The sequence below is a fragment of the Ipomoea triloba genome, chromosome 10 (assembly GCF_003576645.1).
Source record: "Ipomoea triloba cultivar NCNSP0323 chromosome 10, ASM357664v1".
Taxonomy (NCBI): Eukaryota; Viridiplantae; Streptophyta; class Magnoliopsida; order Solanales; family Convolvulaceae; genus Ipomoea; species Ipomoea triloba.
Genome location: NC_044925.1, coordinates 3,064,857 through 3,089,525, shown reverse-complemented (window position 1 = coordinate 3,089,525; position 24,669 = coordinate 3,064,857). Strand labels below are relative to the sequence as shown.

The 24,669-nt window shown below is 32.0% G+C and overlaps 1 protein-coding gene across 9 annotated transcripts in view; it reads left to right on the top strand.

Moving 5' to 3' along the window:
* LOC116032126 (probable LRR receptor-like serine/threonine-protein kinase At1g53430) overlaps window positions 1–24,669 on the top strand; it is a 44,188-nt gene continuing 19,519 nt past the window's right edge. For 3 of the 9 annotated variants that reach the window (XM_031274543.1, XM_031274538.1, XM_031274537.1), the window contains exons 1-16: window positions 1–43; window positions 140–206; window positions 7,932–8,159; window positions 8,379–8,505; window positions 10,536–10,607; window positions 10,724–10,795; window positions 10,984–11,052; window positions 11,246–11,317; window positions 11,419–11,490; window positions 11,856–11,927; window positions 14,494–14,565; window positions 16,256–16,327; window positions 16,419–16,490; window positions 16,640–16,714; window positions 16,800–16,874; window positions 16,997–17,068. In XM_031274543.1, the coding sequence (XP_031130403.1) occupies window positions 7,994–8,159; window positions 8,379–8,505; window positions 10,536–10,607; window positions 10,724–10,795; window positions 10,984–11,052; window positions 11,246–11,317; window positions 11,419–11,490; window positions 11,856–11,927; window positions 14,494–14,565; window positions 16,256–16,327; window positions 16,419–16,490; window positions 16,640–16,714; window positions 16,800–16,874; window positions 16,997–17,068 (1,160 nt within the window). In that variant the 5' untranslated portion in view covers window positions 1–43; window positions 140–206; window positions 7,932–7,993. Of the gene's footprint in view, window positions 44–139; window positions 207–7,931; window positions 8,164–8,378; window positions 8,506–10,535; window positions 10,608–10,723; window positions 10,796–10,983; window positions 11,053–11,245; window positions 11,318–11,418; window positions 11,491–11,855; window positions 11,928–14,493; window positions 14,566–16,255; window positions 16,328–16,418; window positions 16,491–16,639; window positions 16,715–16,799; window positions 16,875–16,996; window positions 17,069–17,220; window positions 17,290–17,475; window positions 17,542–17,960; window positions 18,033–18,145; window positions 18,179–18,299; window positions 18,356–18,531; window positions 18,903–19,287; window positions 19,472–19,594; window positions 19,715–19,818; window positions 19,929–20,084; window positions 20,293–20,398; window positions 20,616–20,739; window positions 20,897–20,995; window positions 21,578–24,669 lie in introns of those variants that run through there. The other 6 variants (XM_031274534.1, XM_031274533.1, XM_031274540.1 and 3 more) reach the window with 6 other exon arrangements.

Below are 24,669 nucleotides of genomic sequence, written 5' to 3'. Positions count from 1 at the left end.
GAACTCCATAGCCATGCTCTTCAACACAAGTGCTCTATTATAGGTAAGACTTTGGTTTTGTTCGGTTAAATCTTTCCTAGAGCTTAAGTCTAAACTAAAGGATCATGAAAATGTTGTTATTATGGTGATTTTTGTTTAGGATCTTTGGTGAAAGGTTCGAAGGAGGAAATCACCAACTTTCTACGGTTTTAAAATCTTCTAGAGAGGTAAGGAATCCTTTAAGTTGGTTTAGTCACTTGAAGGTGATCAAATGCTAGTAAATTATGTGACTAGGAATTTTATGTGAAAATTATGTGTTAAGTTTATGGATCTACAAGTTGGCTCAAAGAAACTACACTTTAATGTTTAGTAATTTTTGGTATGCATGTTCATAGTTAATTTATGCATGTATATGTTGTGTTTATGTCCATATAGGCTTATACTTGTGAAAATATTGGAAAAAAATCAAGATACTCTCTGGCAGTAACTTCCGAGATTTATTGGGAAAAATTGGTAATGTATTTTGATTCTATTTTTTTAGCTATGTAGTTCTATAAGTGTAAAACCTGCATGTAAAATTTCATAATGATCGGAGTAGTATAAGTATGGTTTTCGAATTTTCTTCCAAAACTGGTCCAGAGAGAAAAATTCTGGACAGCACACTGCCAAGGGCAAAAATGGAATATTCTGTGTTTATTCGCGGATCAAAATGACCAAAACTTTTTATGGACATCAAGTACTATAAGTTGGGGTTCTACCATAAAAATTTCAAGTGAAAAAGAGTTCGGGAACTATTTTTACCGGCTCAATCTTTCGGACTGCGCCAAGCTAAAATTTTCTGAAAAGGAATGGTTAGAAACAATTTTGACAAAAATATTTTGTAACAAAAATAGTAGCGAAATTTTGGAATGTCACAATCAATTTGGAAAAAATAGTAGCGAAATTTTGGAATGTCACAATCAATTTGGAAGAAAAATTAGCGAAATTTTGGAATGTCACAATCAATTTGGAAGAAAAATCGTGTTTTTAAGAAATTGTCACAATCAATTTGGAAGAAAAATCGTGTTTTTAAGAAATAAGTGTAACCAATTTGGAAGAAAAATCGTGTTTTTAAGAAATAAGTGTAACTCTTGTCACTTGGAATTTCATAACGAAAAGTCGTTAACAAATATGTGTATTTTGGAAACATATTTGGATAAGAATGATCGTTTGAGTCATTGTGCGAATAAACTAATTAAACCCAAGGAAAGAAAGAATGTTTTGAAAATCTTAATTTCTGGATAATGTTGTTGCAGACACTAACTTCTTGGGAGGCTTGTGAGCCGGGGCCCGGAAGTTAGTGTAATGTTTGACCTGCGGGAGGCATGAGTGCCGCGGCCCGAGGTTTGTATGATTAATTCATACTGCAGAGCGAAGTCTATTCGCTGAGAGGAGAGAAACTGAGATCTGTATGTTTAATTCATACTGCAGAGCGAAGTCTATTCGCTGGGAGGAGAGAAACTGAGATCTGTATGTGATAAGTTGTGTTTTAGCGGGAGGTGGAAAGAGTGTAGGTGAATAAAACGGGAAGAAGTTCCCGAGTGTCGGTCTCAAGGAATGGTAGAAAAGGAGTTGGTAGACAAGGGAGTAGTCACAAGAGTTCCTCGTTTTCGAAAGCTAATCCTAAAAAGGTAGGGGTGTAAGGCATGCTAAGGTAGACAAACTAAGGTAAAAGAGCAAGAACAATCTATTTGGAAGGAGGGTTCGGATCAATCTAACAAGTACATAAACTCTTGATCTCCTATAGGTTTTCGGTGTGGCAATATTTAAGGGACATACTTGAGACAAAAACACAAACACCTAAGCCATTCTCATGGTCAAAGGACTCCGTTCTACACACTAGTGTCATTCTCATAACTCCTAAGTTCAAAGAGGCATGCTAGCAAACACCTTGTGTGCTCTATTTGTCTTCTAATCCCCCTTCTCTCAAAGGTGGGAAAGAAAAGTGGTTGGAGAGGTCTAACACACTACCTACTCTCGTAAGTGAGTGATTCTACCCTAATTCCCTAAGGCAACCGGCCAAGTTAGCCTAGAGTCCACACTAACACTCCAAAACACTATCAAGCATCCATTAAGCATCATTCAAACCTTACTTCAAGACATTTAGCATTCAAGAGATATATACAAGCTCAAATGATCCAAACCACAAGAAGTTTTAGCCAATCATTCCAAAAATCAAAATCATCATTGCAAATGTTCACAAGAGAGAGAACTAGATTCAAAAACAAAGTGCAATTCAAGATCAAAGACAAAATTTAAAATCAAATCACTAAACAAAACAATAAAGCAAATCACAAAATAGAAATGGAAGAACAATAGAAGAAATTGAAAGATTACTTGATTGCAAATGGAATTCTTCTACAAAATCTCTATCAATTGCAAGTTGATGTCCACAATCTTCTCCAAATCTAGCTAGTTGAATGGAAATATGAATGGAATTGAAGTGAATTGGGAGAGAATTTCAACCTAATTTTAGAGAGAGAAATTTTAGGCTAAGCTAATCTGGAAAAATGAATGGGATCCCTTTGAAAAATGCCCCAATTCCCTATTTAAATCGCGCCAACCGCCAAAGATAGACGTAGTGGACGCCCGACTGGACGCGCATCCGCTGCGCGTCCAGCGGGATTCTGTGCGCGCTGCTTCAAATCTTCGGCGCGGGATCTCGGGATCGGACGCGGCGTCCGATGTGCGTCCGCTGCGCGTCCTAAGCAGACATTGCAACTTCAGAGGGCGATTTTTCGGACGCGAGGCGTCCGGTGGCGTCCAGCAGGCGTCCTAAGCAGACATCTCAAAACTTCAGAGAGCTGATTTTCGGACGCGGAGCGTCCGGTGGCGTCCAGCAGGCGTCCGCAAGGGACTGCTTTGCACTTCGCGGATCTGGGACGTGGACGCCTGGACGGACGCGCGTCCTAAGCGCGTCCGGCCGGTCCTTTGCTTCCAATTTTCGGCTCGTGTATCATTCTCTGAAATCTAGCCGTTTTCTGCCTTTTTGCCCATCCTTTTTACCTACAAAATGATTAACCAAGTGTGAAACGGGATCCAATGGCAATATCAAGCATATTAATGTAATTCGAGTCCAAAACAAGCATAAAGACTACCGATTACGCGCAACGTGGCCCTAGAACGACCTTACAACCGTGGCATCTTTTGCACTTATCAGTATGATTAATTCATACTGCAGAGCGAAGTCTATTCGCTGAGAGGAGAGAAACTGAGATTTGTATGATTAATTCATACTGCAGAGCGAAGTCTATTCGCTGAGTGATGTGTGAGATTTTGTATGATTGATTCATACTGCAGAGCGAAGTCTATTCGCTGAGTGATGTGTGAGATTTTGTATGATTGATTCATACTGCAGAGCGAAGTCTATTCGCTGAGTGATGTGTGAGATTTTGTATGATTGATTCATACTGCAGAGCGAAGTCTATTCGCTGAGTGATGTGTGAGATTTTGTATGATTGATTCATACTGCAGAGCGAAGTCTATTCGCTGAGTGATGTGTGAGATTTTGTATGATTGATTCATACTGCAGAGCGAAGTCTATTCGCTGAGTGATGTGTGAGATTTTGTATGATTGATTCATACTGCAGAGCGAAGTCTATTCGCTGAGTGATGTGTGAGATTTTGTATGATTGATTCATACTGCAGAGCGAAGTCTATTCGCTGAGTGATGTGTGAGATTTTGTATGATTGATTCATACTGCAGAGCGAAGTCTATTCGCTGAGTGATGTGTGAGATTTTGTATGATTGATTCATACTGCAGAGCGAAGTCTATTCGCTGAGTGATGTGTGAGATTTTGTATGATTGATTCATACTGCAGAGCGAAGTCTATTCGCTGAGTGATGTGTGAGATTTTGTATGATTGATTCATACTGCAGAGCGAAGTCTATTCGCTGAGTGATGTGTGAGATTTTGTATGATTGATTCATACTGCAGAGCGAAGTCTATTCGCTGAGTGATGTGTGAGATTTTGTATGATTGATTCATACTGCAGAGCGAAGTCTATTCGCTGAGTGATGTGTGAGATTTTGTATGATTGATTCATACTGCAGAGCGAAGTCTATTCGCTGAGAGGAGAGGTTTGTATGATTAATTCATACTGCAGAGCGAAGTCTATTCGCTGAGAGGAGAGGTTTGTATGATTAATTCATACTGCAGAGCGAAGTCTATTCGCTGAGAAGAGAGGGAGTTATGAAATTAGTAAGTGTGTGTTGGTTGAACTCTCTACTTGGATTTAAATAATGGAATTCTCGGAAATGAAAGTTTTGCAAACTTGTCTGAGAGGACATGAAAATGATTTGAGCAGCAGTTATGCCATTGTATTTAACTGAGAAAACTTTACATGATTTAACTCGTATACTCTGCTATACTTTCTTTTATTGATAACCTGGTTACAGGTAGATTTTCAACTTATGGGAAAAGCTACAGTTTTCTGAGAATTATGTTTTTCGAAACCTTTGTTTACTTTTGAGTGACAATGGACTTCCTTACTTAGCCGTCGCGCTAACTACACTTCATTGTGTCCTTTATTAGATGTAGTCTAGCGTGGGCCCCTGTGGCCGATGAGCTCTGAACAGGATGGGAGTCGAGGTTGAAGACTACTCTATCCTAGGTTAGACACCTTGGAAGGATTAGTTCCAAATGTACACTTTTGTATGTTGACATAGTTATTTGAGGTTGTAAGTTTAGCCTTAGCGTCTGGGTATAGGAGAGATACCTAAGCGTGGCGGTAACACCCAGTTTTCTGCTGGTTAGATGCTTCCGCAATGTATTGTTTTATTAGGGATTTTGTAATAAATCCAAGATGTGGAAATTGGGGTGTTACATCTACTAAAGCCAAATACAGTTTATATTTATGCCAGTTCACTAAGTCATTTTGCTTATTGATCATTTCAAATTTAATGAGAGTATGACTAAATTGTGTTGTTTTGCAAGGATTTTGGATTTGGAAGCAAAGATGAATATTTTCAGGCATTTTGAAGGGAACTAGAGTCAAAAGGAACATTTTGGATGCATTTGGAGTCAATGGGAGTCAAGGAGAAGCTATGGAGATGGATGCAACACTTCAAAGGGAGCCTAAGAGTGTATTTTCAATGGTATTGATAATTTGGACAAGCTAAAACAAAAGAGAAGTAAAAGGTCAAGGTGTTGAAATTTCTGCACGTCAACATCTTAGTCATTGGACGATATCTCGACCTATAAATATCCAAATTGAGTGATTCTTATTCCATTGGAATGAAGACTCAAAGGCCTACAATTATCATGAAGATATTAAAGCTTAAAAAGGAAGAGAAAGGGGTCAAAATCGTCCAAACTTATAGATTTCGTCCAAATCTGTCACTGTTCGGTATTTTAACCATATCTTAGCTAGGAATGTCCAAAGTGATTCTTGCGCCATTGGAAAGCCAACTTGAAGGGTTACAACTTTGGTGAAGACCACAAAGGCTAATGAAGTGTTTTTGAGGGTGAAAAATAGCGTAGAAGTCAAAGAAGAGTCACAGAATTTTGCTTACACAGTGAGAATGCACTGTAATTCCGCCAAAAAGAAATGGGCACTGACACGGGCGTGTCAGTGCCCGTTTCGCCCATGCTCTGTTATTATTTAAGCTCGTTTTGAGCATTTTGAACTCGATTTTGACCTATGGTTGAACCCTAGATTTGTAATTGCACATTGCGTGCCATAACTCCCAACTCTCAGCGGAACGACATTTCACACCCTACACTCACCATCACTCATTTTTGCTACACGTCACATTTAGAAGAAAAGAAGAAAATAAAAAGCATCAAAATGTAAAAGTAATATATTTGTTCTCAAAAGTATTACAATTTTCCTTAGAAGTAAAAAATATTTTATTTTTAATTAGTATTATATTTTTAGTATAAATATTACATTTGTGTATTTACCTGATCTGACCCCGGCCGTCCGAGATACGGTACGGTGTCACACTTATAAATCTTATTCTTATTAGTAAAGATATAGAATTAGAATTTCAGGGCTTAATAATTAAGGCCATGTCGCTGTTGTAGGCCAAAGATCGAAAGCACACTTGCATTCTAGTGATGCAATTATTGAGAAGCTATGCATGCATGCAATTAGACTGCAAAAAGCTAAGCTTTAATTTGTGTGGAATACAGTCTGTAAAGCTATAAAGTTTCATTTGTGTGGAATAATACAAAAGTATCCCAGGTAGGAGATAGCTTCGAATTTCCCAAAAAATAGAGAAAAAATAATCTACAAAACGTTAAAATCTAGAAAAACAAAAGGGACGAACGAGAATAGATTTTTTGGGTAGGTGGAAGCACGAGTCGAGTTACACTCTTTTGTTAAAATCTTATTTATCGCTTCCCAGGGTGCTAGGAGCATTACGGTCTAGCTAGGTTTCTCAGAATAAAATGTACTATAGTTCTAATGTTTGAGCACTAAAACTTAGAACCCGGCGAACGAGAACGCGGGATGAATACAGGTGGTTAGAAAGAAGGAAGAGCAGAGTTTCGAAGGAGAAAACAAATTTCTTTGGTTGTGTTGTTGTACTGCTGTACAAAATCAGCTGCTCAACCTGAAAAATATTTAGTGGAGGAGAGGATTAATAGCATTAATCATGGCATTCATATATATATGGTTTAGTAACCATGGTGTAACCTCCATCCACTAGCAGAAAATTAACTCTCCACTAAAAGTCAACTAATTAACAAGAAAATTAAGTCTGAAATAATGATTGGATTAATCTAAAATTAATTCCATAATGCAAAGAGTTAGTCTCCTGAACGAACTTAGTGGAAGTAAATTGACTCTGCAAGAGGTCACTCCAGTTACGTGCGGAAGATCGCTTGTGAGAAGTGACTCAGAGCTACGAAAGATCACTTCTCAACCGCGAAAGATCAATGCTATGAGAGATCACCATCTGCAAAAGATCATTTTTAACTCGAATTTCCATCCGTGAAATATCAAAACATTTTTATCTTTCGCAGACAGTGGTACTGAGATGAAAAAACTTATTCAAAAATTTGTAACTCAGCTTCAGGTATCGGCGTACACCAGTCAAGCACCCCTCTTGCAATTTTAGTTTATTTTATAAGTTCATAAGTTCTATTAATTTTAGTTTACAATTGGGCTCCACTTTTTTAGGGTTGGTCAATGAAAGTGACATATTGACCTTCTTGGCTTAAGTTATCGGCAATCTAGATTAATTTATCTTCTTGTGATCCTTTACTGGCTAAGGTTACATAATAAGATTTATCTAATACATACTCTCAAACAAATTAAAAAAATAAAATAACTCTCAAACAAATTAAAAAAATAAAATTATATATATATAATATTAGAGTAAAAAAAAAATAGAACCTACAATTCAATCCATCAAACAAATTTAGAAAATATTTAATTCATAACATTCATAAAACGATGAAATAACATCCAAAATCATAATTAAAGAAATCCATAATAATATTTTAGAATAAAATTAAACACAGTAAAAATAAAATTGCATATATGTTGTTGATCATCAATATATACTTGGTGTAAGGTCTCCCAGTTGATACTATGATAGAGGGAGACAAGGAGCATCAAATAAATAAGGGTGCTTTTAATCTAATCGGGATCGGAGTCTCTCAGGTGGTATAGTATATGATACTATGATAGAGGGAGACAGGCCAGGGAGCATCAAATAAATAAGAGTGGTTTTAATCTAATCGGGAGTCTCTCGATCAGTTGGGCCATACCACGTACTAAACGCACTAAAAATGAAACAATAAACATAATTGTTTTAGTTTAAAATTTCAAATAGACTAGTGTGAAAGTAGGAGTTTAAAAGTTCGTTCTAATTAGGGTTTAATTCGTTAAGTACACGTACCTTTTGGTTTAAATGTGGAATGCGTCTTTTTGCCACTTGTTTAAATTATATAAATAAATAGGAGGGGATAGGCTGTGGACTCAAACAGATATCAAACAAATCATATCAGAGAATTATTGAGACATGGAAAAGGTGATATTATTCCTATTTTTGTTGCTGCTCTTCGCTCTCAACTCTCAACTAACCATGGGAGAAGGAACTGTAACAACAAGAGGACCTATTTCAAAAATCTGCACTGAGATACTCAACCTTGCTGACAAACAAGTCAAACCTCTTGGCACCGAAGATGGTAGGTAATTAAGTGCCCATAAATATTCTTTTTCTTTAGATTACACACACCGATCATGTCATATATTTTTGGAATATTTTTTTAATTTGTCAAAGGGATATATACCCTTGCAGAATTAAATTATTGAGAAATTATTTGATATTGGTAAAATTGATAAATTAAAATCGTTATGTATTGATTATTTATTTATTTATTTTGTTTCTCTCTCACATATGTCAGAGAGTGCCATTACTAAATTGCTTCGATGTGAGACGAGGACTTCTAGCTCGATTTGTAAAATTCAAAGTCCAGATACAGTTACTTGCGATTGCAGTCTCGATAAGGATGTTTGCCGGGTGACAGAAATGTAGTATATTCATTTTATATTTTTATATATTTCAAATAATTCTTACGATTTTTCTTGTTTACATGCATTTGGTTAGCAAAATGAATGGGAGGAGTGATAAGTTTAGTCAAGTTGGTTAGGGTATTGAGTTTATGACCATAAGATCACAAGTTTCATTCTTAACGAGAACGATTTATTGGCTGCACCATTGAGTTTGAGAAATATAAAAAGAATAAAATAGATAACATTTTCATAATTATCTTCAACTTTAAAGGACATGCATTTCACTCTTTCAAAATAAATAAATAAATTGATAAAGGGCATTTCACAATGTTTTTTTCCTCTCCTTACTTGTAAGGAATAGTTTAAATTGGAAGCAACCCTGACTAATTAAATTGGTCAAAGATATTAACCATAAGATTACACGTTCAACTCCTAGGCTATGTTTGGCAAATCTAGCTGAAAAGGTAGCTGAAAACTGAAAAGCTATAAGCTCGAAGCTGAAATATGAAGAGATGTTAAGCTAACTGTTATGCTTAAAAGTGTTTGGTAAAATTAGCTTTTTGATAAGCTGATAAATGTAAAAAAAACTAAAAAGGACATATTCATACAATTTAAATAGTTCAAATTTAAATAGGTTTGTTTATATATTTAAAAATAAAATAGTGAAATCAATATATTTTAATAAAATATAAAGTAAGAGCATATATTTGAAAACATATAAAGTATATATAACAAAATGTTTTTAATTCATAAGATGAATTCATACAAAAATTAATGTTCAAACAAAAATGTGAAATTGAAATTACAACTAAACATATTGAAGAAAAAAAGTTAAAAAGGTTTAGCCAAAAAGGTTTTAATTAGAAAGTGTAAATGATGTCATTTCTTTAAAATAATAAGATTAAAGATGGAAAAAAAGTTAGGAAGCTACTAGCTTATTTTGAAACGCTACCTGCGTTCAGAACATTACCAAACAGAGCTTATAGCTTATTAGTAGTTTAAAATAAACTATAAACTCTTAAATAAACTCTGCCAAACAGAATCCTAGTGGATGTGGCCTATTGACATTTTTAGATTGCTTTATAACTAGTACACATCCAAGTTTCCAACTTTTAACTTCAGCTACTAACTTTTCATATTTCAACTAGCCATTCATTTGCCAAACAGAGTCATAATTTCTAATGTTATTATAATTATTTAATTAAAAATAAATCATATTTAATTTTTCTTTAAAAAAAGAATCTATGAACCATAACTATTCATCGGGAGATCTAGCAAGATTGAGGGTTGTATCAATTCAAAATATCTTCTTCGTGATGAGAGGTTGATTTTAGTGATGCTAATCAAGGACAAATGAGAATAAATATAGGGAAACCGACACTTTTCCCCTTAAATTATATGTTTATAGCTTTGTTTTTCTTGATTTATTCATGTATATATTTACATTTGTTCTCTCAATTATTTCCCCTATTTGTTAAATGAGTTTTTGGACCGTTAAAAATAAAGACAAAATAGGTATTTCAAGTTACTTTCCTTCTCCAACAAATTGTTGCTTATATGTTGGAATCAAAATAAATGCAAAAAATAACAGTTTACAAATATTATAATTATAATATCAAGCTAATGATAGTAACATAAGTAGGACTTAAATATTTTGGTTATTTTCCTTAACAGTTCTGTATCTAGTAACACTAAATTAAATATTTAAAAAAATATATGGAATAGCTTCAGTCAGATAGTGAAATCTTTTTAATTGAACCAACATATCAAATAAGGGTGAAAATATATAGTTATGAGGGATTATTACTAATTTTAGGGAGAATATATATATAGTTAGGGATTGTTACTATATATTTGTATCTCGTTAATATTTTCTTTAAAAAAAAAAACAACTCTTTTTCTTATCATAATCTTCAATTTGTTTGTACTGTTTTTCCTAACTTTGTCTTGAACTATGAACTAATGATCCAATTTTCTACTTAATCCAATTATTAGCTAATTGTGTAAATCATTTGATTACTATTGATTTTCCTGCAACTCTGTTGTAGTGATATTGCATATCGGAATTTGGATGGTAAATTACCAGAAATAATCGGAAACCTTACAAATTTAACATCATTGTAAGTATCCTGCATGAAATAATATATACTATTATTACGTTTGATTCTTAATAATTAATACAAAGTAGTTAAGATATGCATATGTTGAGTTGTGATCTCTGTTGTATTTGTTATAGAAGTTTGTATTCGAACAATTTTTTTGGCGAGATTCCAACATCATATGCAAATTTAAAAAATCTCAAGAATTTGTAAGTACTCTAAAATATTTGTTTTTATTTAATGCTTGACTTAATGAAATAAGAATGATGAATATATATATATATATATATATATATATATATATATATATATATATATATATATATATATATATATACNTATATATATATATATAAACATTGTTTAAAAAGTGATTGTATCCTCCTGTAATTGATAGGGATCTTGATGGCAACAATTTGGAAGGATCAATACCCCTATTTCTTGGTGATATGAAGTTGGAACTTTTGTAAGCCGACACCACAGTCCCTTTGATAGGCAGAAGAAAACATTTTATATATTACTCCAAGTTGGAGTATTGTGCATCATTTTCCTACTTTCAAAACTTTCAATCTAATATCCTATTTATATGTTAGCTTAGCTAGTTAAATAAATAAATAAATGTAACTCTATTTGAAATAAATTTGTGATTTTCATTATAGGGATCTATCTGAAAATTCATTTGGCGGTCCAATTCCACCTCAGTTGGCTTCTCTAAAAAATCTAACAACTTTGTAAGTATGAGTAATTTATTTACGTATTCTATTAATTATCTTTTAGAATTGAATAAATAAATGAAACTCCGTTTTGAAATGCACTTGTGGTTCCATTACAGGGATCTATCTGGTAACTCATTTGGTGGTCCAATTCCAACTCAATTGGCTTCCCTAAAATATCTAACATTTCTGTAAGTATATGAGTAATTTATATACATATTCTATTAATTTTTTTATTTTTTTATTTCTTTTTTTTTTTAAAAGTGTACACATTTTCAATTTGATATCCTATTTTTAAGTCAACAACTATTACATCTTTAGCAAAAAAGTATTACATTTTACCAATACATTTATAGAAAAACTAATAATTTTTAGTAAACTAAAAATATAAAGCTTGTTAGCTCACATAAAAGTATTACATTTTAGTTTATTAAAAATTACATATTTGAGATGTGTCTCACGTGAGACGATTTCTCATAAATTTTATGTTATTTACTAGCTAATTGAATAAATAAATAAAACTCCATCTAAAATATATTTATGATTTGCACTACAGGGATCTAACCGGAAATTTATTCAGTGGTTCATTTCCTAGTCACTTGATTTCTCTTGTAAATCTACAGTCTTTGTAAGTATATGTGTAATTTACTTACTCATTTTGTTAATTAACGTAACTGGCAAGAATTACTTCTTCGTTAATTAGCATGTAATAATTTATGTATCTTGTTTCGTGTTTAATTTCTTTTTAAAAATTGTGCACATTTTCAATCTGATATTCTCTTTATAGGGTAACAATGATTACTTCTTCACAGAAGATAATTACATTTCATTAATACTTTTCAAAGAAAAGTAATATGTTTTCAGTAAATTAGAAAATATAATACTTATTAGCCAGTATTATATTTTTCTTTTAAAAAGTTATATATTTGACATCGTCATATAATATTGCATAAGTCTTTTTTTTTTACTAGATGATTGAATGTATAAATTGAACTCTATCTGAAATGCACTTGTGGTTTTCACTACAAACATCTATTTGATAATTTATTTAGTAGTTTAATTCCAACTCAGTTGAGTTATTTTAATTGTATATTTAATGTATTTGTAATTATAGGAGCAATTTATTAATACTCTTTATAGTCAACAACTATTACATTTTTATAAAAAATCATAACATTTTTCATCAGTACTTTTTTTAAAACAAGTGATATTTTTAGTGCACTAGAAGGTAATACTCCGTACTTGTTACTTGTTAGCTTATTGAAAGGTATTAACTTTAAAAATACTTTACTTTATAACATTAAGTATTACTAATCCTATTAATATATCTACTATACTAATAAGAGCCAAAGAGAGTTAGGCCTAAAATGGGTAGAAAAAATGGCGGTAATCAAATGGATGGTTCAGATAAATTATTTAATCAAATAGATGGCTAAGATAATTCAGATTAATATTATTCATAGAGATTACCTAATTTAACCTTACTTTTATGATTTTCGGTTAAGTTTTCCGTTAAATATTCTCTTCTCTGTTAATATTCCGTTAACTTTTAACTTACCCATTAATTTCTATAAGAAAGGTCTTATAAATTAAATAACTTACCATCACTCTATTTTACTCTTATTAAATTAAATAAATTCGTAGCTACAACAAAAAATGATACATATGTATTTCTTTAATTTAGAATTATGTGTCTACAATACCTTTATTTGAAAAAATTATTCATTATCAAAAAATTAAATTAAGTAAGAGAAATAATTTCATTAGTTATACTGTCTTTATTTTCTCTCATGCAAAGATTCTTTACATTCAAATTTATCAATTGATATTCATTACATTGTCCATTATCTTATTTTTACAATATCTTGTAATTAAATATCAAAGTTATAGTACAAAATAATGTTATATATATTTATTTACCAAGTATTTTATTAATACTATGAAAAAACACATTTTAAAATAATTTGAAGCTAATTATATTAACTACTTGGGGATTGGTTGACAAAGAGAGTACTCAAATAATAACCCAACAAATTGAAGCGGAATCACTCTATTTTACTCCTACTGAATTAAATAAATTAGTAGTTACACCAAAAAATGATACATATGTATTTCTTTAATACCATGAAAAAAATAAAAAAGAATAGTTTGAAACCAATCATATTAACTACTTGGGGGATTTGTTGACAATGAAAGTACTCAAATAACCCATTACCCAGCAAATTGAAGCGAGAAACTACCTTTCAATATCTTTGGAATACATAATATTTTAAATTTTTAAATTTTTATTAATTTATTTAATCTTTTTTCTTAAACTAGGGATTTCTTTATCCATAATAACTCATTCAACAATAATGGTTGAACCAAATGAACCCCAAGCAGAACACCTAAAGGAAAGTCCATAGCTCCTATATCATAATCCATTGCATGACGTTGTCATCTATGCTACCAACAATAACCGAATTGCAAATAACACACTACCAACAAAAAGGAAGAGAACAAATAGTAAAGATGAAGATAATGACAATGTTACTCAAAAGAGAATTAAGAACACTTAGAACAATTCAAATTAAAAGTAGTATTTATTTAGACTATCATTTTTAGACCAAATATTTAGACTATCGATTTTACAAGGTTGCAAACATTTATCTTAGTAATAATTATAATGAATTTTCTATATTATCTAGGATTCATATACTTTGAGTTAGATATTTAAATAAAAGGATTCAACATTCAATTACCAATGTATAAACTTCTCCTATATAATCTTGCATTGATATACTTTCAAATATTTATTTAAATATAAACATTGGGCATTAACTCATTCGCGCAATGCGCGTATAAAACTAGTTTAACAAACAAGAATCATTATATTTCTTGTTTATTATTTATTTTGTTTTGAAAAAAGTATATTCAATTTTAATTTGATGTCATATTTTTGGATCAACAACTATTACATTTTTATGAAAAAGTATGTATTACATTTTACCAATACTTGTCAAGGAAACACAATAATTTTTAGCAAACTCGAAAATATAATACTTTTTGACTTATAGAAAAATATTTAATTTTTGTTTACATATTTAAATTTTTTTAACGCAAGATGGTATTATATAAGTTTTTGAGTTATTTGTTAGCTAATTGAATAAATAAATCGAACTATGTCTAAAATGTACTTGTGGTTTTCACTGCAGGTTTCTAGCTGATAATTTATTTGATGGTCCAATTCCACCTCAACTAAACTCCCTTGTAAATTTAGTGAATCTGTAAGTATATGAGTAATCTATTTAATAGACGAGAATCATTCTATCTTGTTTATTACTCCATCCGTTCCATTTTATGTGTCTAATTCGGTTAACGATGTTTGACTGAAGTTATTTTTAAATCAATCATAATATTAAGTTTAGTATTAATATACAAAATTTATATATTTAGAAACTACATTAAAAGTACTATTAAACACAAAAAAATTAAATTTAAAAATAAGTAAAAACTACTAAAGAAAGTAAACAAAAAAGAAAAAGTTTATTTGACCAATAAATAGTAAGTAGGACATGTAAAATTGAACAGATGTGATACTTTTTTCTATGACATTTTACTTGTCATGTTCGTTATTTATTAGTCAAACAAACTCTTTTTTTCGCTTATTTTCTTTAGTCTCTTCTTATAATTTTTATTTTTTTGGTATATAATAGTACTTTTAACGTAATTTCTAAACATATACTCTGTAGATTTTATATGATATGCTAATATTAAATTTAATATTATGAAAAAATTAATTGTAAATAACCTCAAGTCTTATTAACCAAACCAAATACATAAAATAAGATAGATAGAGTATTTAATTTATTTAAAAAAAGAATTGTTCACATTTTCAATTGGATATCCTTTTTTGGGTCAATAACTATTAGGGAGTACACCAAATTCTTATATCCTACACCATGCACGGTCCATCTTACAAGATTAACCTAAATTATATCAATTGATTCATGAGTGATAAATTGTGGTCAAGAACACAATTGAGCAGTGGCGGAGCCACAATGGGGACAGTGGGGGCAACCACATGTAATGTATATGTATTTTTTTTGAACTCTGTAATGTATATGTATTAGCTATACCAACATTTAAATAAGGACAAAGTTGGCTTAGATGGTAAGACCTTAATACTAAATGGAAATGGCAGTCATTCAAACCCTACAGCAACACTGAGTATAGGTTTTTGAATTTTGGATTTTTTATTTGTAACATTGTGGTTTATATATATATATATATATACACACTTTTTTAATATTAATACTGAGATGAATGATTTATAATGCGTTTTTCATTCAAACTATTTTATCAAACTTATTATGTTTTATATTTTGTTTTAAATATTTTTTATCTTGATGTATTTTGGTTTTTCATCACTAGTCAACAATATTTATGACTCGATATATAAGTTTTTCATTTTTTTCAAAATATCTCGTTGGTTTTAATCTGACGCCTCCACTGGAGAAAATTTCTGACTCCGCCACTGCAATTGAGTCTAGTAGCCGCAATGTAAGAGTTGCATCCAATGTGATGAGCTCCTTGTGGCCAACAAACACTAGTCCTCCCTCCTAATGGATTGAGGTGTGAAAGGGTAAGGGATTTTACCTTTTACGAGCAAGATTAACCCAAACTATATCAAACAATCCCTAATTGAATTAATAAATGGAAAATGCATGCATGTACTCAGTACTTATGAGTTTCATTGCAGGAATCTATCCGCTAATTTATTTAGCGGTTCAATTCCAACTCAATTTGGTTCCCTCGTAAATCTAACATCGCTGTAACTATATAATTAATTAATTCATTCATTTACTCATTCGATATGATTAATTAATGGGCAAGAACCTGTTTATTATTTAATTTCTTTTAAAAATTTATGTACATTTTCAACTCTACGATGTCTTGTTTATATTAATTCTGCAGGGACCTTAGTAACAATGGCTTCTCTGGTCCTCTGCCCGATAAGCTTGAAAATCTACTTCTTCTTGAATATCTGTAAGTATGCATGTAAATAATAATATTTGCTTGCCTTAATTTCAACCTAATCAGTCATCTGTTCTGATCAGCTAATGAATTATTTCTTCAGCAATGTTCAAGGGAACAACTTGAGTGGGCGAATCTCAGATTTCACTGGACAACTACAAAACCTCACACAATTGTAAGATATATATATATATATATATATATATATATATATATATACACACACACACATACCTAGCTAGCACCAAACGCATGCAATAATTGATATGATGAAACTTAATTGTGGTTTTATATATATTATGATATGATGGATGGATCGAGTAGGATTCTACTGGGAAATAATTTCGAAGGTCCTCTCACTGCTGCTGCATTTTCAAACTTGACAAATCTTGTGGAATTGTAAGATGGAGCGAGCGAGAGAGGTTGATTATTGTAATAAATTTATTGAACACATCTTAATTTTCATCTTGTATATATATTGCAGGATGGTAAGCGACTTAGTTGGAGGAGGAGAGTCGCAGTTTCCTAATTTTACAAATATGGATTCCTTGAAATATCTGTGAGCTTTCATTTCTCAGATACTTTAATCTGCTCCCTTTGCTTTGAATTGAAGCTACTACATACTATACCCCTAATATATTATATATATAATGCTCATCTACCTGTTTTAATTTGGATCAGGACATTGAGGAACTGTTCACTTGCTGGCCCTATTCCTGACATCATCTGGACTCTAACAAATTTGTCTTTACTGTGAGTTATTTGTAAATTAAATTATTCTCCTGGCATCATATCATATCATTGAAAAAAACTTGATCTTAGCTCTCAGTTATCTGAATTGAAACCACTTATGAACAGTTTGGCATGTTTAATTTTGATTATTTTCATTATATATTTTACTTCAGGGACTTGAGTTTCAATAGTTTGTTTGGTCAAATTCCAAACCATTCCACCCTCATCCCACCCATGCACATGTAAGCAAGTTTACATAAACATATCATATCCATTCTTTCACAAAAACATTATATATATATATATATATATATATATATATATATATATATATATATTGTATTTCTTATTGTGAGTAGTCTGCTATACATTATGCATCAAAGCAAGTTATTAACTTTGCTAGAATCTTAATTTGAGTTGTTTTTCAGATTTCTCCGAGGAAATAAGCTCAATGGGACAATTCCAAAATGGATAATCAATTCGACTATGAAAATGTAAGTGCTTGGATTCGAAACAAAAAATTTAACAGTAGTACGTTCTAGAGTAAGGATTGTGTAAAAGTTTTGATGCATCATATTGGAATCTATCCACTTTCTAGCTAACATTAATAAAGAATTGAAGCTGATGTCTAATGATTTTGCCCACAATATTTGATCTCGATCATGTAGGCCGGATTTGAACCGAAAGTGTTAGGCCCAGTCATCACTTGTGTTCTTCTTCTCATCTCATTCCATTCCATCGAGACATAACTCAAAACATGCAAAACGTAACTTTAACATGTAATGGACAACTTTATGCATGTTTAGAAGAGGATTGGACAAGAATGCATGAGTAGAAAGGAATCACCATTACCGTTTTCTCAAATGTGTAGCAGTTTGTTCTTAACTTATTGTTTACTTTTCATTTAATGCAGCGATGTGTCTGAAAATCTTTTCACAAACAATGTCGCAGAAATTCAAAATTTGCATTCAAACTCATCAAACATGTGAGGATTTCTAATCGACTATGCTTTTCTTTATTATGTCTTTTCCCTAGATGTTTTTTATATTTCATACTTTGCAAATCAACCATACTTTGGATCTTTAATTTCTATTGCAGGAACTTTTTTTCATCCCTTAATTCCAGTGTCGGGTAAGCAATTTCTCTTCATTTGGTGGACACTTATTCCTCCCCTCAAAAAACACAAAAATGTAAATGGGCTAGTTGATTTGAAGTGCATGATCTTGTTTTTGTGTTCATTTTGATATTTAAGGGGTACACATTGGGAACATGTTGGCTATAGCTGCAACAGCGACCTAAAATACCAATGTAAGTATATTAATGATAAAAGACTCAGTTGGGTAGCTCAGTTGATTCTTGGGTGGTAAATTGTGAACAAAGACAATGTGACAGTCACAGTGCAGGAGTAACACCTAATGTGGTGGCTTCTTGTAGAAACAGGATACTGGTCCTCTTGCCTAACAGAAACATTTTTTCCATTGCAGTAAAAGACCATCTATTTATAAATTGTGGTGGTGAATCAATGCCAATAAATGGAAGTAATTATGAAGGCGATCTGAACTCAAATGGAAGTTCAACTTTCTTTTTGAGTAGCAGTTTAACATGGGGTTATAGTAGTATGGGATACTTATCAATGAATGACGAATACATAATGAACAATACATGCACTGTTGGTGTTGGTGATGAACCTCTTTACAGTACAGCACGTGTATCCCCAATCTCCTTGAAGTATTATGGATTTTGTTTAAAGGATGGTGAATATACTGTGAGACTTCACTTTGCTGAATTAGTTGGACACAACTATAAAACCCCATATCTCAACAAATCAAGTCGAGTTTTTAATGTGGATATCCAGGTGTGTGTGTGTATATATATATATATATAACTACCAATACAAGCATATATTGCACTATATATATAGGCTAATGTTGAAGTGCATTCACATGCATATTTCTGTGAGTCCCGTGAGGCCTTTAGAAAATACACACAAGTTACTATATGAATGCACACAGGGTAGATTATGTGCATTCATGTTGGGCGAATTATACGCAATCTAATTTGTGTGCAGTGCATTCGTGTAGTAGCTTGTATGCATTTATGAAGGATCTCACAAGACTCATGGGAAGAGGTGGTCTCATTTGATTATTATTATTATTATTATTATTATTATTATTATTTATTATTATTATTATTATTATATGCCTACAAACTGGAATCTTGAAAGCTGATTATGATTGCAGGGAATGAATGTACTTAATGATTTCAACATAGAAAAGGCAGCAGGTGGTGTAGGTAAGGCTTACACTAAGGAAACAGAAAACGTTATAGTTAACAATAGTCGACTGGAGATTCACTTATATTGGTTAGGGAAGGGTTCAATGTGGTACCAAGGTCCACTTATATCTGCAATTTCTGTATATCCTTGTAAGTCATACTTGTTTATTTTGTTCTTATATTTGTCCTAAGCTAAATTTACCTAGTGCACCATTTCGATTGTATCCTACTTTTCTTATCAATCTGATATTTCTTGATGCCAATTCCTTCCAGATAAAGCTAAAGAGAGTGGTCCGTCTCCTCCAAAGATGGCTGCAATCTCATTATCTGTCTTAATTCTTCTAGTAGTGTTGATAGTTTATTTCTGGAAGATGGAAGACAATTCACATGAAGGTAACTTCTTCAACTTCTTAAACAATTGGCTTGCCTGTTATTGTTGTTGGGGGCACTGATCTCTTGTCGCCATTGCTCTGTGTTTTGATTGATTTTTCGTGTAGGAATGGTTGAGTTGTATCCTGGAGGACTTTACAACTTCCAAAAAGTAAAAGCTGCTGCCAAAAATTTCAAGCACAAGCTTGGTAATGGTGCCTTTGGAACTTTCTATGAGGTTAGTTTTGCTTCAAGTAAAATGAAATTAAATTCGCTTTAACACTACAGTTTCTACAATATAATATAATAGAGATGTAGCTCCTCTGATATGATCCCTTTTTGTCATTGTAATGTTAGCTACTTAATTAACTTGAGTTATATTCAATTCAATCAGGCTACACTCGGCAATGGAATGGTGGTTGCAGTTGAAAAGGCTTCAGCCACAAAAGATATAATACGTGCATTTCGAGAAAATGATTCTACAATTTCTCTCAAAGAACATCCCAACTTTGTAAAGCTGATGGGATTCATTGCAGAGAAGAACCAATTGTTGCTTATTTATGAGGATATAGGCCATAATTCCCTTCAAAATGCACTTTTTGGTATGTACTACAGTGTCTCTATCCATTTAGCTTCATACGATCTTGGATCACTTTAGCGTGTCTATTGTCTAGCAGCAGTAAACAACTAACAGTAGTTTCCTCACAGGCTCAGACAGGTCGAGATTAGATTGGACAAAAAGGCGCAATATTTGCCTTGGCATAGCAGAAGGTCTAGCTTTTCTTCATGAGGGCAAGCAGAAAAACGTTCATGGAAATATCAAACCAACCACCATTTTTCTTGACAAACAAGACAATGTTAAGATATCTGACTTCAGATTTTCCAGGCTCCATGACCAGGGAAAGTTACGGGAGGAAGGAACAGTGTAATTGCTCCCTCGATCATATTTTTCTGGACAACCATGTCCCAATATTAATTTCTCAAACCTGTAAACAATCAAATAGCCAATTAATAGCTAGGTTCTCACTTGAAAGCATTTTGTTCTGCAGGGTATACATGGCACCTGAATTCGCAAAATATGACCTCTTAACAACAAAGGCAGATGTGTATAGCTTTGGAGTTGTTGTACTTATAGTTGTTAGTGGAAAGAAAGAAAAGATTTCAATGTCTAGCAGCGGGGCTGACACCGAGTACCTTCCAGATCTCGTAAGGCCGGAGTCAAACTTAATTAATTATATCTATCATCGTGTGGTTAGTCATTACGTTGTTATCATATCATATCATTGTACGTGTGTATGACTGCAGGTGGTACGTGAAAAACAAGAACAAGGCCATTTTATGAATGTAGTTGACAAAAGCATATCTAACACAGTGGATTGGAATGAAGCAGATACAATGTTAGAACTAGCATTGATGTGCTTGGACCAGTACCCAGATCAAAGACCAACCATGTCTCAAGTTGTGAAGGTTCTAAAGGAACAGCTTCCATTGAAGGATGTAAAGGGAAGTTTAAAGCAACTTTCTTCTGTCAGAGATCCTCAACCACATGGTGAGATTTCCACAATTGAGCACTCAACTCACCATTCAAAATTCAGGAGCACTTCAAGGGGTGGGATGATGACAGACACCAGCACCGGGAGCAATAATGCTTAAAGAACAACACTACAAATCTATGTTGCTGAAATGAATGGTTTCCCAAAAGAAGTGCTTGTGCTTTCCTATTTTTATTAATGTTCGTCTCTCCTTTCTTGTTAGTATATTTTGCTTTTGTGAAATAGTTGTGATATATGACATGCTATTATTTAATATTTTCCACTTTGTAAATAGTATGCGTGTTGTGTTTCAGCACCCCAAAATTCAAGGTATTGATGCTTTGAGAATTTAGAATTTTTTTAGTTTACTTTTTACATGTCATACTTCACAAAATCACAAGGTAACATCAGGGGTGTGGTTGAATGAAAGAGATCTATTCTTGTATTCATCCTTAACCAAACGTTAAGGGTTCAATCTTTGGTTTTGAGTATGAAACAATCTTAAATTTTCAGATCAATTGTCCCACCATTTACTGGTGCCTACAATTGCGGGAGGGGATCTATAGAAAAGTTTTAAGTACCAAGATAATATATAAATAACACTTCTATTCCAGCAATATTTAAGTAGTATTACAATTACACTGATGCTTGTAGTAGAAACATTTTAATTTATCTTTTTTTCAGATCAAAGACCAACTATATCTCAAGTTGTGAAGGTTCTAATGAAAGAGCTTAAATTGATTGGTTTCCCAAAGGAATATTATAGCTTTCTGAAACTAACAAGTGATGGTGCAAGCTGATTTAATTCATTTGGGAAGCCATTATTTCAAATGAACAACTCAAAACTAGCATACATTATATTTGTACATGCTGCCCTACAATTCGATCTTTCAGAAAAGGGAACTTAGAGCAAACCCCATTAGGGGTTTTTAGTGGTTTTTGCAAGTGGAAAGAATTCTTGGAGTGATTTTTAACAAATGGGAAGCATGAATTTAATGGATTTTTTCTCTGCAAATTATGTTTTTTTTGGTCGGACCTGTTAAGCATATAATACATAAACATAAATGTACAATTTAACAGTCTAATCTAATTGTTGTGGTAATACATATTGCATCTCATTTTAGTAAAGCCAAATACAGAGAATGTTGTTTAAGCCTAGTTTACTTTTATTAGATGCAGAATGGTTTCCACAGGATTTAGAAGAAATCAAGGGCTCCTATATATTCATAGGCCTAAAAGCAGTATAGCACATGAACAAAAGACAGTAAGCTACCCTTAAAATCAAGCTAGTATAGCTCGAGTGTTGGAGTTAGCTAGGGTCAATTAAATAAATTAAATATAACTTCAATCAAGCCTCATTAACCGAATCGACACATAAAATGGGAAAGGATGAGTAATACTTATACTTAAAAATATACGGAGTAATACTTATTATATGGATGGAAAAGTGTAATGCTTTTAAAGAAAAATGTAATACTTTTACATTTTGATTTGGAGTATTATATTTTCCTTCAAAAGTATTACATTTTTCTTATAAGTAGCAAACACTTGCCAACATTACTTAGAGAAAATATAATATATACTTTTGATAAAAATAAAATGTAATACTTTTACATCAAAATGTAAAAGTAATACAATAATACATTTGTCTTCAAAAGTATTACAATTTTCTTAAGTAACGAATTCTTTATTCCTATTTAATATTATAATTTTCAATATAAATATTACATTTGTATATTGACCCGATTCGATCTGTCCGACAGACAGTCTCACACAAGTGTAACTCTTATAATTCTTATACTTATTAATAAAGATATAGAATTAGAAATTTAGTGCTTAATAATTAAGGCCATGCAGCAGTTGTAGGCCAAAGAAAGCACACTTACATTCTATTGATGCAAGTATTGAGAAGCTATGCATGCATGCAATTAGACTGTGCAAAAATTAAAGTTTTGTGTGGAATACAGTCTGGAAAGCTATAAATTAAAGTTTCATTTTTGTGGAACAATACAAAAGTATCCCCTTCCTAGGTATATGTGTTGAAGACTTGATGGTGACTTCACAAATATTTGTTACTTCAACTAAAATATGTAATGGAGAACAACAAAACGCATGTAATACTACATATACTATAATTTTTTACTCTATTTTTTTTTTTTTACTTCAAGCTGAGATGTCATGTCCTAGTTGATAAAAAAAAAAAAAAGTGGATCACTATTTTTGTTCTTGTGGAATTATCTTTCAGAACATATATCTACAACATAAGTTGAAGAAAATTCTGAAATATTTTTCTAATTTTTTTCTCCCATTGTTAAATTATCTCTTTGCAATCTGAATAATTTATCAATTTTTTTTATATCTCATAAGTTCTATCTAAGACTCAGGTTACGCATATAGAGTGATTAAAATTAAAACGTACAAGAAAATGTATATGATGGACACTTGAAGTTCTTGAATCTTTTGTTTAACACTTGAATAATTTATCAATTTTTGTATACATAAGTTCTATTAATTAATATTTTATTTTACAAATGGGCTCCAAATTTTTAGGGTTGGCCAATGAAAGTGACATATAGACCTTCTTGAATTGGCTTAAGTTATCGATAATCTAAATTAATTTATTTTCTTGTGATTCTTTACTGATTAAGATTACATAATAAAGTTTATTCAATATATACTTTTAAATAGTGATTGCATATTTCCGTAGTAATCTAAAAAGAGAAAAATAATTTAAAGGCCAGGCCAAAAAGTTGTAGAAAGTGGGATGCCTTTGATTAGTTGATTAACGTTATAAAAAAAATTAAAAATACGGAGTAAAATACAAAAGGATAAACGTAGAGGCTATACTGGACGGCCTGGACGCTCTCCTCCTTTTTTTTTTTTTTTTTTTGGTCTTCTTTTTGTTTTTCTTTTTGCTTTTTGAAGTATTATTCCGTAATAAAAAAACACCTGCCTGGTTGAAAGAATCGTTTCATATATTTGTCGTACAAGTATACGTCATAGCTATTGCGTAATGCATTTATGACGTGTTTCTGGACATGCTTAACTCGAATTATATGTGTGTATTTATATATATATATATATATAGGAGGGCGCGTTCAGGTGAGAACCAACTGTCCAGGAGAGAATTGAGAACCAATCACAGTCATTCATGTGTTTAGATCTAACGAGTCAGAAACACTATTTAAAAAAAATGCGGTGACATTTTCATAAATAATTGAACTTTGAAATGAGAGTAAATTTTGTTAAAAGCGTAAGTAACAATTTCATATATTGCACCTAAGTGTAAGTAAAAAATATTAAAAGTGCAAGTAAAATGTATTAAAAGTGCAAGTAAAATGTATTAAAAGTGTAACAAATAATGTACAATGAGCATCAATATTAAGTGCACCCAAAGTCATCATTAGTTGCACCAAACGTTATCATTAAGTGCACCAATGTGAAAAA